Consider the following 20,895-nt stretch of genomic DNA (forward strand, 5'->3'; position numbering starts at 1 on the left):
GGGTGGGCGTGAATGCCTGTGTGTGGAACAGTTATAGGCTGGTGTATGCTGTCGGTCAAACATCTGGGCGGGTACACAAGTCAATATGGCCACTAAAACAAACTGTGAAGCATGGCGACAGCTAGCTTTTAGCAAATTGTTACATTGTGAAGAAATAAATCAATTGAATCGGACTCTTAGGAGAAGAACAGTGCATAGAAATAATGATCTCTAGCGGGTGCTCCGTGGATTGTTATTCGGTCCGGGAAGCGTAGGAGCCAGTTTAAGAAAAAAGGGCAATAGCGAGGCTGCAGTTCTGGGCTACTTATTACAGTCTTATATCTTAGTCAGTAAGTTTGCCCCTTGAGAGGTTTTATGAAGGTGCGACGCTACTTCACTGATTACTACTTTTCGTGTGGGTTCTGGTCCCTTTTAACCGCGACAACCAAAGGATTATTGTCCTGTAATTCATTGCTTCGCGCTTTGTACTTTATTGGCTTAAGTGCATCGCGGGTTTAAAAATAAGAACCATTATTGCCAGCAGGCAGTCTGCATTTTTTTCGGGCATTGCAGCTGCCTATTTCTGTTCTGTCCAACAAAACGTGAAGTGCACTTGTGTGGCGGCAATCCATTATCCTTAATCCCGTACTGCTGCGAACGGGGATCGGCAAAAGGCACTTTGGTAAGTAGGCATGGCGTTCTGGTCCGCCTAAAATGAAGTGCACGGTTGCAGCCGCAATCCATTATCCACAATTAACATTTGCTAAGAGCAGGGAGTGGCAGAGCATATTTTATTCTGCTGAAGCATGCCTAAAATCCACTGTTTCGACCCCGATCCATTATTCCTTGTTTACTATTGATGAGAGCGGGGGCAGAGAAAGCAAATATGTGCCATGTGTGACAGATCCTTTTATTTTTGCCCCCCGTCCCCCACTCCTGCCTAAAATGAACAGCGCCCATGGTGCCGGGATCAAATATTCTTGAGCGGGTAGAGCGCATGGTAAAAATATAGGGGGGTTACGGGTCCAGATTTTCGCATGTGGCAAGGGGTTATTGTCCCTATTAACTGTGATAAACAGGGGTTACCGTATGACAACAAATGTGATACTTTTTTTTTCAATTTTGTAGTTTCAAAAATACTTCAAATGACTGATCATGGTTGGATTTTCTAAATACAGAGAATTTAATTTAAAAAGTATTGTGGGATTGCTCTAGTTGTAAGCTCGGTAGCCTAGAGACTGGGAGGTCGCTGGTTCAAGCCTCGGTTGGGTCATACCTAAAACAACATTGGTACTCATTGCCTCCCTGCTTGGCGCTCAGCATTAAGGGTTGGAATTGGGGGGTTTGGTCACCTAATGACTAAAATGGCTGCACCCTGTTTGGCTACATCGGCTCGCTACAGTTTAACTGTACGGGTCAGGTGTATCGACATTTCGTTCTGTGTGCATTGTTACATAGAATGACAATAAAAAAAGTAAATTCTAAAAAAGAAGAAGGAAATGTTTTTTAATCGCACGGTCATCGATGCAGAAAAAGCACATGGCGCTATTGCTAAATCGACTAGCGCCTAAGCTGCTCAGTCGATACGGAGGCCTTAAATGTTTACAGCCCAATCAGTACGGATGTGGCTAGCATGAGCGCCTACTGGTGAGAGCAATAGCGGGTATCTTAGCTAGCAGGAATTGCTGTGATCCAAAGGAGGGCTTACTACTACTAGTTTTGTATTTTAGTATTGTTAACTATAGACGCCAACAACTTGCCATTAACCAGTCTGTATTGTCTTCAGTGTATCCACTAACAAGGAAATTAAGGTTTTAGAGTTTGACAGACAGAAAATTGCATTAGGGTTCTGTCAAGCATTTCCAACTCTGATTGAAAAAGCTCATCCAAGAATTAAATGAGAATAATTTCAAATATCTGAAAAATGTTGACCTTCAATTAAATCTGAAAAAGGTGAATGACAGGTGTGATATCGTATTTAACTTTTATATTACTTACAAACAATGGCCCATTAGGTCAATTAAGTTTTTAGTAGCTAATTAACTATTAGGCTCCCATTCTCCATGCTAGTTTCGGGCGTTTACAATAATTGACATCAAACACAAACAAACCTGCAACGAATAAGCAAATTAAATAATCATTTATTTTTAATCCAATAAACAAAAAAAGGGGTTATTTTTGAAACTCTTAGACAATTTTTTAAATACTATTTTATAATTTAGTTTTATTTAAATGATTACTTCACAAATAATGATTTGAATCACTCGGCCCATTACTTTGTTTTATATATTTAAGGGAGGATAACTTACAGTATGCACAAAGCAATCAAATAATTTTCTCTCTCCATCTATTCCAACTGTTCAGTCAGCTTTTTGTGGATGAACTTGGGTTTATTGCCAAGCCCTTAATACAATTTAAAGCCCCTTATTTCCTTTTCTTGTCACCAATAAATCAAGAATTTAAATCGTGTACACAGTGTAATTAATTGATTAATCAATAAGAGGTTGGGGCAGCCGACTTCATTTTACCCTGAATTTTAAGTGTGCACACAGATGATGAATTTATGTCTTAGAAGGGTGAGGCATTTTCTGTTGATCGGGCATGGACCAAAAAAAAGGAAAGAAAGCAGGGGTGAACCTGTGTCAAACATGTTTGGGATGAAACTCGGGATTTCGATTATCCCTCAATGACACTTGCCCTTGAGTGTTGTTCCTCAAAAACGAAGCCAGTGTCACACCTCACAAGAGCCTGATGACAAGGGTACTCCAAAAAAGAATGTTTGAAAAAAACATTTCAAGGTGGGTTATATGATATCTGATGACCAACAATAAGGTAAACCATGTAGAAGATGAATCTCATAATCATTTATGAAATGCATTCTTGATCTTCAGCAGAGAACGAGTTACCCATTTGGCTCCCAGACCAAAACAAGCAGCACACTTACCATTAAAATGAAGAAAATATTGTATGCCAATTGCTGCCCTTTCTGCGTTTTTATAATTTTAAAATTGCATTTACTAATTGTTATTATCTATGAGTAATAGGTAAAAATTACTTTTTAAAACAAGAATCCTAATTGAAAGTGGAATAGTCAAATCAAAGAAATGAGGTGTTTACGATCGTTTTAATGAGTGCATATATTTTTCATGAGAAATTCCCACTCTATTGACACAATTTGGTCTTTAGTTTATTTAGGTGTCTCATATAAGTAAGATGCATTTAACTTTGGAAAATAATTAAATCATTTTGAAGGAAAGGTTCCTCCTGGATTTTGCCATCAAAACTTAAGACTATTCGACCTTTTCAAGACCACATCCAATGAAATTTAAGACTAGATTTGTGATTAGCAAAGTTAACTTTTTCAGGTTTTTGAAACCTATTCGGGAATAAATGATAACATTGATCTTTTAAAATTATCAGTACAGACACAGCTATTTTTTGGGTAAGGGACAAATAAAAACATGACCATTTGGGGGCATTTCAACATAAGTGAAGTGATTCATTCGGAGGGTCTATTTTTATTTCAACCTATTCTTGAATTGATTCATCAAAGCATAAAATATTTAAAAGGTAACACTGTATCATTTCCTGTACTAAATAGACACCGACTTCATGATCAGTACATCGTCCTATAACATGTTTTATTTTTGTTGTGATTTCCATTATTGAACAGCAGCAACCAACGTAAAACTAGTTTATGGATTATAATTTGGAAGGCCACGGCTCTCATTTGAGAGGTCCCCACAGCGCAGAGGAGGAAGTACCGGGGCCGCAGCAGGTTCCCTCATTTAAATAGTTCCGAACACAAACACAGTCGCCTCCTGCTGCAACATTAATGTCCCGGTTTATCCTCTTAAGCGCAAATGTCAAACCTTTGTCAGCCTCCGCTCACCTTTGCCCTTTGTCCTTCCTGTTCAGAGCTCCTTTGTGCCAATTTCCAAACTCATTCCTATCATTTCCCTGCAGTCTGCTTCTCTCAATTCTCTGTGAAAGAGAGCAAACAATCACCCCTAAACTCAATTCATCCATGCTTGGACCTCATATCATACTCTTCTCGTTTTCTTTCATTCTCTCTCTTTCTCTGCTTGGGGATTCTCCCGTAACGTCACTTCTCGTTGCCATGGTTTCTCGGGAAAGAAACTCAAGAGGTTTAACAGGATTAGACTTTATTGGAGGCTGTGGTTAACATTAAGTGTGGCGTCAGGTGAGCGCCAAGGATGCTTCTGTGGGGATGAACATGTCTTCGTCATAGAGGTCTTCGTCAAGGTTGCCCTCCTCTTCAGTGAAGAAGGTGGGGAACGGGGGGTTTTGTAGAAGAGGCAACCTGCTCCTTAGGATTGAATCCCTCACCTAGAACAAAACGCAGAGAAAAATATGGAGATGAATGGTAACAGAACACATCTTTAAGCTAGTTGGAGATCCTCTTGTCAACCTTTCCTTAAAGGGACACTGTAATATAAGACCACCCACCAGATGTTGCTGTATCGTGTAGTTCAACTGATGAAATCATTCAAACGCATTTATTAACTGCACTTCTAAAACATGACACAAGATATTCAGATAACATACATTTAGGAAGACAAAGAGTCTAAATCTTTGGTAGTAAGTATAACTTTTTAATGTTTGGGCAATTCTCTCAAAGGGACACTAGGCAATATCTGACCAGTAGCTGTCACTGTACTCTGTAGTGCAAATAAAACGATCTCTACAAAGCACAAAGAAGAATACAAACTATGGAGACACTGCACCATATTTCTTTTTTTTTTTGCCCAGCCTTTCACAAGGTTGTTTTTTCGGAAGCACCCGTAGCTGCAAGATGGCGAAAAGTTATGTCCTCGAGGACAGCCGCATGTTATATAAAATAAATACAAATTTCTTGACCTATGACTATCATAATATATATATATATATATATATATATATATATATATATATGTGTGTGTGTGTGTGTGTGGGAGGGAGGGGGGGGCGTCCTGGGGGGAATATAAAATACATTTTATTTTGCCTATTATTCAAATAGATTTTTTTTTTTAAATGTATGAATGACGTTTTTTAACAAATAGTAGGCGCTAAATAATACACAATGTCCCTTTCAACATGATCATTCATAACTAAGATAGCAACATCCACTGCAGCCTGGTCATCCTGGAAGGGGAATTACCTCATGTGTCAAGGTTTCTTCACTTTTCTTATAATGGGGTTTTTCCTTGCCCTCATGTAGGTTTCAGATCACGGGGTGTTATAATGGTGGTCTGTGCAGCCAGTTGAGACATTTTTGTAAATAAGGGCTAAACAAATAAACATGACTTGACTCTGGTTTGAAAACACATAGGTCCAGGCCTGTTTACACTTTTCATTTCCCTGTTGAGCCAAAGTCTATGACGCATCAGTAGATTTTGACATGAAAAAAATGAAGGATGCTCACTGTAAGGGGAAAAAGCTCACAAAGAAAATGTCCTTGTTAACAAATGTAATTTCCACTTAAAAATCCGCATGTCTGCGACACGAGGACCAGAGAGAATAACAAATGATTCAATAACAAACATGATCAAACCGCACGTGTACCCCTTTTGGGATAATGTAATCTGAAGTGCGTCCAGGTGGAGGTGGGCGCGTGCATGTGCTTTACTAGGCTGGGCGAGGTGAAAAGCTAAGCACATTTGTATTCATTATCGCCCGTCTGCAAAACAAATAATAGGCCTTGCACGCACAGGCGTGATGAGCCGGTCTGCCGACTATGGAGATGGATGGTGTTGGTAGCGCTAAGATCATTAAAGTGTGTTTTCACCCCCGTCCTCGCATACACGCATGCACATTGCTGATATAGCACACTGTCAATGAGGATGGATCACAGTGCCTTGCAGGTGAGAAGCTCCTTTACAGGTGCAAGGTCGCCCGTCTCTGTGACGACGGTGGTCACCTGCTGTTTTCAAAGTTCACTTTTAGAGACGTGTGTGCGTGTGTGATTATTTTTACCTTTAGTAAGCAATTCCTGTGGCCAGGGACGGAGCCGTTGACGTATAATATGTTGTGCTTGGTATTGACTCTCCATATCTGAAGGGAGGAAGGGCGGACAAATGAGAAAATAACTGCACTGGTATTGGCATCGAAGGCTCAAGGTCAAAGCCGCTTTTTGTTATTTTTATTTATTCATGTATGTGTATAAGTGTGTGTGTGTGTGTGTGTGTGTGCATTCACCTTCAATCCATGAGCTGTGACATATTTGTTTCCCATTTTTCCTGGCATCTTCTTCCCTTTAAACACCTTGCCTGGATCCTAGGGGTAGATCCAAAACACACATGCACATAGTAATAAGTTCGAGGTGCCCGTCTGATTATATGTGAAAGAGTCTTACTCCTCCGGGTCCAGAAGCTCCGGGTCTGCGATGTGTTTTGGTTTGTCCGTGGCTGGCCGGTTGACCTTTGAATCCCCAACGCTTCATCACACCTTGAAAGCCTTTACCAATACTACACACAGACACGCACAAAAAGGTGTATTCAACTCAAGAATAAAGTCATTTTTGACGAAAAAGATATTTTAAAAGGCCGCTTACATATCTCAAAACTAATCAATTCTTCCACTGCCGGCCTACTTAGATGGAAAATGGAGATTTGGTGTATGTAGCTGCCAATGGCTAATTAAAAGAATTTATTAATAACAGCAAAGGCAGCGGTAGCTGTAATTCAGATTCAGACTCAGATTCAGATATACTTTATTGTCATTCTTGTACACATGTATGCAGAACGAAATGTCGATACATCTGACCTGCACAGTTACCTTGAATTTACAGATATAAATATGTAGTATTGAGTTGGAGTATTGAAAATACTAAATAATATACTAAATAATTATGGCAATGAGTACTATACAGTAGTGCAAAGAGTGCAAGAGGAGCAGCTGAACAAATGTGCAGTCAAGTCACTATACAATAACAGTAACAATGGAGTACGGTAGTGCAGAGGAGAACAGATGTGCAAAGGAGTGGCTAGGTACAAGAGAACTGCCAGTAGTGCAAGGACCAAAAAAAACAAAACAATCAGATGTACAGATTAGGAGCTGGGTAGGCTTGCTATGTGTGTGATTGACCGTTTAACAGTCTAATGGCCAGGGGGACAAAGCTGTTGCAGAACCTGGTGGTCCTGCACCGCACACTGCAGTACCTCTTCCCAGAGGCTAGCAGAGTGAACAGTCCATGATGGGGGTGAGGGGGGTCCCTAATGATGTTTTTGGCTCGGGATAGGCAACGCTTCTGGCCAATGTCCTGAATGGAGGGGAGAGAAGTCCCGATGATATTCTCTGCTGTCCTCACCACCCTCCTCACACTGCCCTAGTCGGAGGCATTGCAGCCTCCACACCACACTGAGATACAGATAGTCAGGATGCTCTCTATGGTGCCCCTGTTGAATGTGATGAGGGTGGGTGGGGGCAGGTGGGCTCTCCTCATCCTCCGCAGGAAGTACAGGCGCTGCTGTGCCCTCTTCACCAGTGATGCAGTGTTCACAGACCATGTGAGTTTGTCTGTGATGTGCACCCCTAGGAACTTGGTGCTGCTGACAACCTCCACAGCCTTGTTGTTGATGAGAAGTGGGGCATGGTTGGGCGGGTTTTTCCTGAAATCGATAATGATCTCTTTAGTTTTGTCAACATTCAGGACCAGGCTGTTGACTCTGCACCAGCCCACAAACTGCTCCACCTCCTCTCTGAAGGCCAGGTCATTGTCGTCCCTGATGAGGCCCACCACTGTTGTGTCATCTGCAAACTTCACTATGTGGTTTGTGGCTGACCTAGGGACGCAGTCGTGTGTCATCAGGGTGAACATCAGGGGGCTCAGGACACAGCCTTGGGGGGAGCCCGTGCTGAGGGTGATGACATCGGAGATGTTCTGACCAAGCCGCACTGACTGGGGTCTGTCAGTGAGGAAGTCCAGCAGCCAGTTCCGCAGGGGGGTGTTGAAGCCCAGGAGTCTCAGTTTGTCTACCAGGTGTTGTGGGATGATGGTGTTAAATGCTGAACTGAAGTCCAGGAACAGTATCCGCACATGGGTGTTCATCTCCTCTAGGTGTGTCAGGCTCAGGTGAAGAGCAGAGGAGATGGCATACCCAGTGGAGCGGTTTGTCCAGTAGGCAAACTGAAAGGGGTCGAGTGAGGAGGGGAGACTGGAGGTGATGTGCACTTTAACCAGTCTCTCAAAGCACTTCATTATGATAGGAATCAGTGCAACGGGCCGGTAGTCATTCAGTGATGAGATCTGAGGATTCTTTGGCACTGGGATGATGGTGGCAATCTTGAAGCATGATGGTACCGTGGCTTGATCTAGCGAGGTGTTGAAAATGTCTCTTAGGACACAAGCCAGCTGATCGGTGTTGCTGACGTCCTCTGCGCATTTACTGATGTAGGCTGACACAGACATGGCGTACTCATCTATGTTTATTTTGTTGTTATAGGTGGCAGCCGATAAACATGTCCCAATCTGTGCATTCAAAGCAGTCCTGTAGTGCCTCCATTGCCCCCTCAGTCCCCATCCTCACCTGCTTCACTGTAGGTTTTTCTCTGGTCAGCAGGGGCTTGTATGCAGGAATTAGCATAACAGAAAGGTGGTCTGATGAGCCAAGGTGGGGGTGGGGGGCTGCTCTGTATGCTCCTTTGATATTTGTATAGGCCAAGTCCAATGTGTTCCTACCTCTTTTAGCAAAGTCGACATGCTGGTGGAAATGCGGGAGAACTGTGTTCATGTTGGCCTGGTTAAAGTCCCAAGCAACAATAAAAATGCCTTCGGTGTAAGCATGCTGCAGTTCACTCACAGTTCGGTAGAGAACGCCCATTGCCTCCTTTGTATTAGCGCTAGGGGGCACGTACACAGCAGTAATGATAGTAGCGGTAAACTCCCTGGAGAGGTAGAAGGGTCTGCAAATCACCGTCAAAAGTTCAATGTCCCGTGAGCAGTGATTCGAGATTATCCTAGCATTTTTACACCAGTTGTTGTTGGTATAAATGCATAGTCCGCCATCCCTGTTGTTGCCGGTGAGTTCTCCGCTCCTATCAGCACGGAATGCAGTTAGCCCCACAATGCTAACAGCGTCAGTCGGGATAGATGAGTTTAACCATGTCTCCGTCAGAATTATAGCGCAGCAGTTCGTCATCTCGCGGTTCTATGTAAGTTCCAGTTGTAGATGGTCCAGTTTATTGTCCAGAGAGCGAACGTTGGAGAGGAAAAGGGATGGGAGAGGCGTTTTAAAGGGTTTAGCCTTTAGCCTAGCTGTTAGCCCAGCGCGACAACCTCGCCTCGTCCTCCGGTCACATCGCCTTCTCTTGCCTCTCTGCTCCGCTGCTCCGTAGGCCGCTGGGTCTTGTTGGCGTAGCACTCCGAGGCTAAGTTAACACTCCAGAGTGGTCGTAGCAACGGGCACTTGATTTCTTGATGACTGATACCAGCTCAGTAGCCTAGATGGTAGGGCGCCCGCTTTGAGACTGGGAGGTCACTGGTTCGCGCCTCGGCCGAGTCATACCTAAGACTTATAACATTGGTAAAAATGGCGGCGCCCTCTGTTGGCTGCGGCTGCATCGGCTCGCTACAACGGGTCAGTTGTATCGACATTTCGTTCTGTGTACATTGTTACAAAGAATGACAATACAAAGGAAATTATTATTATTATTATATCCAGCAAAAACCTGCGATCATATACTAATCAGCGGTTTGAGTTGACTGTGTTCGCCGTCAAAAACTGAGTCGAAGACTGAGCATTATGACCAAAATGTCCAAAACTGTAGCGAGCCGATGTAGCCGCAGCCGAACAGGGCGCCCCCATCTTGGCAATTGAACCCCGGACCTACACACCGTGGGGCTGCACACTAACCACCTATCCGCCGTGCCGCCCAATATTTTATATTTTCTTATATTTATATGAACAGAATCAAAACAAAAGGTGATTTGTATTGATACCCAGACCTGTTTTCAGTTGCCTTCTAAACGCCGTGTTACAGACAAATGACAAATGATGAACATAATATCGAAATTCAAACACATTTAGGGGAAAACATGTTGTAATTTATTAGCATCATTGATTAATTTTTCTACTTGTGGTTTTATTAATCATTGCTGTCCATTTTTAATAAGAAAGAGTACTGATACTTCTTTTTTTGTGAAATTTATGAATCATTCATCTGTATACAGGAAGAATGTACATTATTAATACTGATATTAAATTTCCCGTAATTCCTAGAATTCTATTTTCAATTTGCTAGTTGTTTATGACAGCATCTTTGGAAAAAAAAACCTCCAAATTAAAAAAAGTACATATTTGAAATTCAATCACAAGACTTACGATTTGGCTGTGATGTCCACATAATGGCCTGGGCGGAAATGTGCAGCATACAGAGGAGTGCCTGGCCAAGCACAAATCGACAAAACGTGGCATTTCAGATATTTATTGTTTGGAACATTCTCTAGCAACAAAAATAAGAATTAACTGGATGTACCCATACCGGGTTCAATGATAGCGTTGTCCGACACCTTAAAATTGGAGATTTTCTGCTTTGGAGGCACTCCTGCATTCATAAACATCTCCATTCGTGTTTCAGAATTCTATCGATTTCAGGTGAAAGAAAGGCACGTCAAAATGGAATGTTAGTACGTGTGGAGAGTTTTAGGGTTTAAAACAAAGAAGAAGAACCAGCAGTGAGCCGCAGTCAGACATTGGCATTTTGAAATCTGACAGTGGGGCTGTTTGGACCGCGCGGGAGCCAAGAGTACGCTAGGCGCTGCGCACGCCCGCATACACACTTGGCAACGTGTCTGACATTTGCTCGCATTCTCCTCAGCCCCTCCAGACGTTCGGAAAAACCACTCGCTCCCCTTCTGTTGCCGGAGAAACCGCCTGCCAGCTACGTTTCACTTCGACAAACTCGGCCTAGCGCCTTGAGTGTGAAAAGAATTCAAAACAAGTTGATGACGAGATGCCAAACAAAGAAAAAGGAAGCGCGGAGAGTTATTCTTTAAAACGGAAGGTGTACTGAAGAGAAGACCAAGTCACCTTTGAGATTATTAGTGTCGTTAAAGTCAGTGTTCAGATGAAAGGCGGATGTTGCGGAGGCGCAGTCACTATAAAATCTATTGAGTTTCCATTACTTTTAGACGACAGGAATGAAATACAAGCGGACATATAGGAAGGCAAAAATGCACATCAATATACACAAAGAACAATCATCAACCAAATGTTATGGAAAAAATGCACATGGACAATGCTATCAAACATACAAGAGGAAAGAAGGGCAACAGGATTCACAATTAATTGCAGACACGGTCAGACATACTGATTGCAGTGAATGAGTACCGATATCCGCTACTTCATCAGGCCGACATTTGACAGTATAAGCACTCGAGACAGTAGCCAAAACTGGTTTGCTATAACGAACGTTATTAGGAGAACATAACATGATAATTAAATGCAATTTTTAGAAAAGAATTAGGGTTGGGTTGTTAAAATATTAGTACTCCATATTAAACAATTTTATTTTAAAGGGACAGTGTGTATTATTTAACACCTCCAAGTACTATCTGTTTCATGTGGGGAGGCAGACCTCTACCAAAAGAAACCGCCTGGGGAGGAACGGGCGCTGCCAGGCTGTACTTGCCCAAGACACACCACAGGAAGTAGTGCCCCTACGACCCTGACGGTTAAGGGATCCATGAGCCGCAAGTCGTGAGTGGTAAAAAAAAAAAGTTATTTCATTAAAAATAGATATTCGTTCAAATAATAAGCAAGAATACAAGAACTATTATATAAACATACATTATTTTTAAACTACTCGTAGGTCAAGAAATTAGCATGAACTTTACATAACATAAACCTCATCGAAAGGGATTTGATATAACTGTCCATCATCTTGCTGCTACAGGTACCCAAAATACTGAGAAAAGGCTGGGCAAATAAATGAAGGAAAAAATGTGCTATGTCATATATCTCCCTTAAAATTGTTAGGAAAATTCGTATTTATTTCAACTATTGATCTAGTTATATAAAAAACTATATTATACAAAAACTAATACAAATCCTGCCCTGCGACTGGCTGGCAACCAGTTCAGGGTGTCCCCTGCCCACTGCCCGAAGATAGCTGGGATGGGCTCCAGCACCCCCGCAACCCAACTGAAGATAAGCGGTGCAGATAATGGATGGATGGATAAAACAAATCCTAGCTTGTCCCTGCACAGATTTGACGATCTTGAATTTAATACGTTCTTATCATGACCTTGATAATATAGGATGGATTACACGTCCATTGATTGCCTTAAATTAATAATTAAATTAAGTTTGAGTATATCAAACCGAACAAAATTACCAGTCAGATCAAATTAAACTCTTGTGCATCAAAATAAAATCTATTCTCCACAAGAGTCGATTACTCATATTAGTATTGATGTGAAAAATAATCGCTGCAAAAACTCCTACCAAGAACGATGTGCATGTAACAATATTATGTATTGTAGTTGATATTCTGCCGTATAAGTGATCAGTTTGAAACATAGTTATCTTGTGGCCAATTCAGGAACTACATAGAATTGACAAAGAGGGACACACAAACCTCCACCCACACACTCAGTAAGAGGGCGTCTATAATTTCCTGACTGTGCTCGCACTGTTACAATAAAAAAATACAGGGTTGGTCTCAATAGGAGCTCTATGCTATAATCTAGTTATATTTCCGAAACCCGCTGATAAGATTTCGTCACACTGAAGATATGTGGCCAGAACTATAATAAGGAAAATGCGTCGGCTGAGTGCATTACGACCGAGCATTGTTATTATTACGCCAGTCAATCAAGGACGAGAAAACGTCCATGCTGCGTAGATCTCACTGTATAACGAGCTAGCATTGACTCCAAGGGAGCTGTTACTTTTCTCGTGGTAAAATGAGATCATCTTTCAATGCGTCATCAGTTTCGAAGCAATGTTATAAAATCACTAAGTTAAAAAAAACAAGAAAAGTTGAATGAAAATCTGATTATCTTTACAACAATAAAAATACATTCTCACATAAAATGGTGATTTGTTTTTCCCTCCGACAACAAGAACGGCAGTGCGGCCGTCATATTCTTCTTTCGAAATGTGCTTTATCACATGACAGTCTTGAACCTGGATAAGGACAAGAAAACTATTAGCAAAAGCCCTGGGGACATTAACAAAGCATTTTGCCTTTCAAAATAAAACCATGCACATCAAATGCAACTGGCCGGTAGTGACAACAAACAGGAATGTCTCAGATAATTGGAATAGTGTGATCAAGTTCTTTATTTTCTGTAAAGCCATTGAAAAAAGAAAAATGACATACATTTATTACAAGCATTTTATTACGTTAATATTGACTGAAATACGTCATGCCACGTATCATTGTAAAGCTTAAACTCTTGGGATTTATTTCAAAATATACTCGTCACAGAGAAATCACCATCAGTCTGAAACAGGATACCCAAAAATAATAAAGCCTGCGTAACTCACCAATTACGTCCCCTAGCCGTAATGATATTCTTTGAATGTACGCAACCATGGCCTCCTTACATCCGCAAGAGTCTAGTGAATCTAACTGTGTAAAATATTTACTCCAAAACACACAATAATGCCGCCAAAAAAAAAATGTCCGCCTAAAAGCATGTCTGCTTCGTTCGATGTTTCTTCTTGTTATTTGTTCTTATCGTTACAAATTTCCCCATTAGAAATAAACAGATTCGTAAAGATTACTTCCAGTCTATCCGTTCACCTCTAACTTTTCGATTGATACCACTCTCGGCCAATAGCAGGATTTTATTTTAAATGGTCCACAGCCAGCCTTTGCCTATACAGGCTTGTTTGATAAAAGGAAGATTGTCTACTGTAGGTCCGAATAACTTCTGCCAGTAGTAACCAAATCAAATGATGGTTGATAAATTGTTGAAAATCTGAACATAATGTTATGCCAATTTCTGGGGGTGTAGTCAAATCGGAGTCGAAGATAACATGGGCAATGCAATCCGAGATTCATTGATTTGACTTCTGGAAAAGGAAGTCAAACATCTATAACGCTTTCACAACATCTAACCAATTGGCAAAAGTAAAATACACATTTGCAAAGGTTTTAGTGTTGTAAACTACTCATTTCCAAATGAACACTTTTAGAAACACCTACACCTGACCTTAAAAAAATGTGTAAAATAAAATGTTTAGTTTTCAGATTGTGATCAAATTTGACAAAGGATCAAGTAAGGCTTAAAGTTATTGTCTCACCTGTTTTCCAGCTAAGATGCCTATGCTACACTCAATTTGCAAAAACAACTTTCCATTTCTGTGTGTTCCAACTCAGATTACTCAGTGTTAGTAGCACTTGCCGCGATTATTTCAGTTTGGGACAAAACTTCAAAAGAGATCGAAAACCATCCATATTCTCAAAATAGTTCATGAACAGTTATACTTTGGGTACGTCCTGGATTGAGATTTTAAGCGAATTTTTCCAGGAACGTTCAATACTTTTTCATATTATATTATATTTTGAAATATTTGACTCTTTCCTGATGTACATAAATCCACTAACATGAACTAAAATTAGGAGAGAAAAACGGTCGATCAATGAAGTATTTTGATATTTACTTATTTTTAAAGAATTCTTGTAACTGCTTCACATTAATAAAAACAGACAACAAAGCGCCTTTCAAGTCACCGAAGACCTCCCAAAGCATCAACTAACCGATAGCAGCGTCAGCAATGTAAGGCAACTTCCTGCTATCGAGGCCATTAGGGATTCAGTGTCTTGCCCAAGGACACTTCAACATACAATAAATAGGAGATGGGAATCGAACTGGCGACCTCTTGATCCCAAGAAGAGCGCTCTACCTCCTAAGCTAATGCCAGCCTTTAACGCAGAAAAAAATGTTATCTACCAAAGAGCTTGATGATGTAATACCTTTATTTGAGAAGCAACTTTTTAACTTTGCATGGAAAGAAATGAACAGGTTATTTTCAGGGAACTATAACATGACAGATTGTTCAAAAAATATCAGTTTTTAATGGCTTAATTCAAGTTGTCTACATTGGTCAATGTTTTTGTCTTATTGTCTATTGGAAAAGCTTAGTTATAAAACGTTCTGCTGTCATTCAACTTAATTTAATTTATTCAATTCCATTGTTCCTAATTCCTCATTCCATTGTTTTTTAATTTTTACATATAAACAATTAAAGCTTTACCGTTTTCTGCAACAATAACACCAAACCACTGCAAAACACCATACAGCTTTAAAATCCCTCTTTCAACTGTTTGTCGCCCTCCTCATCAGTGTGGTCCCTTTTCTTCACATGGTTAATCTGTGCTTTGCCATAATTGTATGTATTATTTATTTTATTTCATTCAATTTTAACCAATACGTGTGTGTCTGTTGATTTGCTGTTCCGGTTTGTTAGGTGGAGAAAGAGGAGGAGGGTATTGTTTTCTAATTGTACGTTGAATGTTTTTATACAGCACTTTGAGTTGCAATCTGTTGTCTGAGAAGTGCTTTACAAAGACATTTTGAATTTGATTTGTACAATAAAAACTTTGAAAATTACAGATCGTTAATCATGAGCAAGCTCTTAAATGAGCGGGCAACATTTGAGTTGCTTCTGCTCGAATGAACATGAAAACTGCTGACAAAAACCTGCAAACAAACACAACATATTTACAAACTAGTTTTGTTTATACCTGCAGCATTGTGACGACATGTCTTTCTCCAGTTTTGGTCCACAAAGGAGCCATCCCCAACTTCACAGCAATCAACCCGACTCTTCGACTCCCTACAACAAACTCATTTTTCAACAAACACCTTAGGAAAACAAGATGCCTTATTTTGAAGACTCCCACCCTCTGTCCATTCGTGTCGCTGCCAAGGCTCATCTTTCAGTGGGTTAAGCTTGTCTGCAGTCAGTTGCATGAACTCCTTGGCTGCTTCTTTCCTTAAGTACTGCCGATTCTCTTCTGTGAGGTGTTCGTCGGCCCATGTTGCCGTCTCCAATGTTCTGAAACAAGTTGCGGATGGAATGGAGCTGGAAAAAGACGCACAGGGAATTCAAAACATAATGCCTTCAGACACTGTCTGAAACAGGGTTCTTTAACGCGGTGCCTCCTGAGATCACCTGAGCAGCCTGCAGGCTGGATCTGAAAATATCTCTCCTGTGGTAGGTCATAGAAATATTCTAGGAAATTTAATTTCAAATTAGTATGATGTTTTAGTTGTTGATTGAGCCTATTTTAACCCTACTGACAATCACAAACTAGGAAAATCATCATTATAACATAGTAATAATGTAATTTATCATTCTAGAAATACATATTAGATTGGTTGCTCTTCGCACTAATCTGTAACAAAAAGGTTATTGACCCGCTGGACTGAAATAATTCTCATTTTGCTACATATAGAGCAGGGGTCGGAAACCTATGACACACGTGCCAGCAGTGGCACGCGACCATACGGCAAAATAATGATTTTTTACAAAGTGCATTTTAACCTGAAATTTAGACATTTTCAGTTGCACGACAGGTTTACGGTCGCGCCCCTCCTTTCGTTTTGTGTGTGAGTGCGTGTCTGCGCTGCACCTCGCAGAGGAGAGCTCCGTGTTTTAAGGCAGCCAACCAAACACGCGCGCGATAAATGAACGAATCATGACGGCTCCTCGAGCAAAAACATCTCGTTCTTTCCAGCCAGCGTGGACAGACGATTGAGGCTTTGTGCCAAAAATGACCGTGCTGTTTTGTGCATTATGGCTCGAGAGCATTGTATTCCGCACGGCAAGTGTTAAACATCATTGCGAGACGAAACATGAACTCAAGGCGAACCCATTGAAATGCGCGGCAAACACAGACCCTGAAAAACTTTTGTCACTGCTAAAAACACAAGCTACCACATTGTTCACTGCATAGCAAAGCACAGAAAACCATTTACTGATGGCTAATATTTTTAAGAAGCGTGTGTGTGCGTATATGCGTGTGCGCCTTCTGCTTTGCTGCTGTTATTTCAGGTTTTGATATAATTGATGAATGGTATGGTAGCTGTCCATATCACTTGTTTTTTGATTGTAGTTCGTTGTTGATGAAGAATGGTTGATTCTGGTTAATTCTTGTGGCAAAAAGTTGAAGTCATGAATGGCTACAGGCCTTTCCACTTGATATTCACATTCCTTATTTAGTTGATTGATGAACAAGAATATTGGAAGATAAATAGGACAGTTATACCAGTGTTTTTCAACTAGTGTGCTGTGAGACCTTGTCTGGTGTGCTGCTGGAATTTGCCCAATTTTATCTTTTCAAAAAAATCAGGCCATTATTCAGTATTTTTGCATTCTTTAGACGAGGAACTGTAATAGTCATCAATATCAGTAGGTGGCAGTTGATTTTTATACACTTTTTATGTACTAATTGTCTGTTCTTGAGGTAGCACAGTACATTTAATAACTTAATTTGTTTAACAAAGCGGTTTAAGATTGCACTGTAAAAAATAAAAACATAAAGCACATAATTCTTTTTTTATTTTTAAGTATTTTCTTTCTCTCATAAGCTAATTATCTGCTTATGAGGTAATACTGTGAAATATTTGACAAAACTTCATTTTCAAACATTTTGGACGGACGGTGTGCCACGGAACGTTTTTATAAATAAAAGTGTACCTTGGTTCAAAAAGGGTTGAAAAACACTAAGTTATATGATTCAAATGTATATCTGTGTTGTATATTTGGACTGGTTTAAAATTAGAGCTCTGTTGGATATTAAAACATGTGCGAGTCATTGATCTTGGTGTGGCACACTGATTTACAAGGACATTTGAAAGTGGCACTCCACACCAAAAAGGTTGCTGACCGCTGATACAGAGGGCCGAAATGATACCACAAATAATAGCAACACGAAAGGAAAGCGAACAAAATGAAAATGCATTATACTATACACATAGCAACAAATAGAAGCTAACGTTAGCATCAGCCACCTTTCAGTTGCTGCTCGGAAAATAAGGCGAGTTCCCCGCTGGAGAAGTCGGCAGCTCCACGACGCCATTTCACTACACACTAAAGATAAAAACGAATTTCTAAATATGTCAACAACTTTACAACTGGTCTTGTCGAACACGTTAACATGTCTCTAATGTTGTCCTAGTTAAAAAATGTCACACAGCTCGTTTCCGGTGCTTGAAAAAAATCATCCCCGGAACCAGGATACCTTCGCAAAGGTTCCGCATAACCAAACATTTTAGAATCAATCCATCCATCCATCCATCCATCCATCCATCCATCCATCCATCCATCCATCCATCCACCGCTTATCCTCAGTAGGGCCGCAGGGGTGCTGGAGACCACCACAGCCATCTGCGGGCAGTAGGCAGGGGGACTCCCTGAACTAAATAAGTGATATTGATGTCTCCAAAGCAGGGTACATTGTTGATCAGTGTCAGTTGCGATTCGAAGAGTTGGGTTTATTGCTGTGAAGTTAGGGATGAAAGACAGAACACTCACTTGCCTTAGGGACAATTTGGACCAGCCAATTAACCTGACATGCATGTTTTGGGAATGTGGGAGAAAATCATAGTGCCCAGATGAAATCCATGCAGGCACGGGAGAACATGCAAACTTCACACGGGTAAGCTGTGGTAGCTGGAATTAAACCCTGGACCTCCACGCTGTGGGGCTACATGCTAACCATCCATCCGCCGTTCCGCCACCCTTAAATCAAAATAGAAAACATTCAGTAAATCTTGGATAATCATGAGCAGGTTTCTGTATCTACTCCATCACTCCAAATTGATATTGCTTAGGTTGAATCTTTTTAAAACGGAACTACAGTGGTACAGTAGAGACACCTTTTGAATGTAAATGCCATAACCGGTTCCAAGCCCCCCAAAAGTATGATATTGTTTTGATAAAGCATAAAATGAAATGAAATGAAAAATGAAAAGTTCTGCATTTATATAGCGCTTTTCAAGTCAATGACTTCCCAAAGCGCTTTACAGTTGTGCTTCACATTTCCCAATAGCGGCCTTGTATTGCAGCCATGTAAGACGTTAACCTGCTTATTGGGGGTATTAGGGGTTCAGTGTCTTAACCAAGGACACTTCGACATGTAACACGGACAAGCCAGGATTCGAACTGGGATCCCTTGATCCCAAGATGAGTGCTCTACCTCCTGAGCTACTGCCGCCCCAAAAAAAAACACCAGAGCATGAATATAATACATATTGAAACTAGATTAACACACAATAAACATAAAAGAGGCACACAATAAAAAAAAAGCATAAAGGAAATAATGAAAATAATTATTTACCTTTGGACTGGCCTCTTTGTTTCCCGGCCCTCATCAGTGTTTTTTGCCTTGCGTTTCTTTAAAAACTGATAAAATGACGTCTGCTTTATCCGGCTTTTGACAATCCAGCGGGAAATGTGTGAGGCAGACGTCATCAGAATTAGCTATAGCCAAACCTGTCAACACTTTTCTGGGTCATTTGTTTCCACAAATTCAGAGACTTTGTAGAGTTTGGCCAAAATGTCTTAAGTTTGGGCTGACTGAGTGATGTCTGTGTCCTCGTCGTCGTCTCTGAACTCCTCCTGCGCGGTGGTGTGCGTTTACACAAAAGTCTTTTTCTCTTCTTTTCTACTTGTCCTCTTTTCTGCATTTCTTTCGTGGGGTCCATTGTGACTGCTAGCTCTTTGTAGCTATTTGTAGCGGTACCATGTTTTGTTTTGTTTTTTGTCTTTTTTGTTGTTGGATTTTCCCCGATTTGTAGTCATTAGGTCACCAAGCCCCCCAATTTCAACCCTAAGGCCGATCTCTAAGCAGCGAGGGTGGAACCAGCGACCTCCCAGGGCGCTCTACCCCAAGGCTGGTCAAGCTGGTCCTACTGTTAAGGTACCTTGTAACCTGAAGCTTTTGTATGTAGTGACATTTGTAATGCACTACTGTAAATAAAACTGTGTAATGAACCACTTTCTTGAGTTTGATGCTTTTTTTGTTTTATTGTGAGAGATTTGTGTTTAAAGTAATAAAAATACGTCACAGGCATGGCCTCATTTATTTATTCCTCATTTATTCGTTTCTTTTAGTCTTTTTTTCACCCACGATCCCAAAAAAACATTAGAAAATTGTTGTCTGGATGCAACACATTCAAGTTAATGTGTGAATTTAATTGCATTACCTGTGAGTGGGACTGTTTGTGGATGCGGATTGCTATTTGGGTCCTCAGCATGACCGACAAGGACGCCTGCGTCTTGAACATGGTTTGCATTTTCACTTTTGTCATCCAGTTTTGTTATATTTTTACAGCGATGCTCGTAAAATTCCATCATAGGACCTTAGACTATAACTCTCAAGGTCAAGTCTTGTGGATTCGAGGTTGTCGCTTAAGAAAAATGTGTTCAGTTTACAGAGTATCGACTGACCCAATTGCAGTTGGGAGGTCTCTCTTGCCGTTTACAGTGATAAAGACGGTGGAAAGACTGATAATCCGAGAAATTTTTCATACCTGTGTTTCTCATAGAATTTTGTAGAACACTGGCTGGTGGACACTCTAGGACAAAGGTAAAAATTAGCTTCTCCTAGTGGTAGAAAAGAAATCCTAATTCAAAAGAACAATATTGATTTAAAAAGCTAATCCGAAATACACAAACTATAATATAAATGTGCATTTTGAAATTTAAAAAAAGCTCTGTTGAGGATTTTGCATTTATTTTAACCAACATGAGCTAATTGTTGGCCATTTTGCTGCTACGGGTACCCATAAACCTCAAAAGGGAGTATTGTTCCTTGCACTCGTTTATGGTTGCACTGCACAATACAGAGACATCTAGTGGTCAAATAATACACATAATACATTTAATTTAAGTAGAGCCCATGCAAGTTAAGAATTTATTCATACGTCATTTAAGGTTTTTTTAGACCTCAATT

The 20,895-nt window shown here is 40.7% G+C and overlaps 1 protein-coding gene across 1 annotated transcript; it reads right to left on the reverse strand.

Moving 5' to 3' along the window:
• Positions 1 to 4,128: 4,128 nt before the first annotated feature.
• mrpl3 (mitochondrial ribosomal protein L3) lies at positions 4,129 to 18,170 on the reverse strand. The gene is made up of 10 exons (XM_088329053.1): positions 17,951 to 18,170; positions 15,838 to 16,019; positions 15,679 to 15,770; positions 13,011 to 13,109; positions 10,462 to 10,561; positions 10,302 to 10,362; positions 6,335 to 6,446; positions 6,178 to 6,255; positions 5,956 to 6,033; positions 4,129 to 4,329 (listed from the first exon to the last, which is right to left on the reverse strand). Exons 1-10 carry the CDS (start codon positions 18,016 to 18,018, stop codon positions 4,180 to 4,182), a joined length of 1,020 nt encoding a protein of 339 aa, XP_088185179.1. The 5' UTR covers positions 18,019 to 18,170; the 3' UTR covers positions 4,129 to 4,179.
• Positions 18,171 to 20,895: the final 2,725 nt, after the last annotated feature.

This window comes from Urocampus carinirostris, chromosome 2 (genome assembly GCF_059441175.1).
Source record: "Urocampus carinirostris isolate Australia breed hairy pipefish chromosome 2, RoL_Ucar_1.0, whole genome shotgun sequence".
Lineage (NCBI taxonomy): Eukaryota > Metazoa > Chordata > Actinopteri > Syngnathiformes > Syngnathidae > Urocampus > Urocampus carinirostris.

What these genes read in the sequence shown, in the direction of transcription:
- mrpl3 (XM_088329053.1), bottom strand. Translation starts at nt 18,018, where the DNA reads ATGGCGTCGTGGAGCTGCCGACTTCTCCAGCGGGGAACTCGCCTTATT. An exon ending in GCGACACGAATGGACAGAGG is followed by an intron (nt 15,771 to 15,837) that starts GTGGGAGTCTTC and finishes AGTTTGTTGTAG; the next exon opens with GGAGTCGAAGAGTCGGGTTG. An exon ending in GTGGACATCACAGCCAAATC is followed by an intron (nt 6,447 to 10,301) that starts GTAAGTCTTGTG and finishes GTCTGTGTGTAG; the next exon opens with TATTGGTAAAGGCTTTCAAG.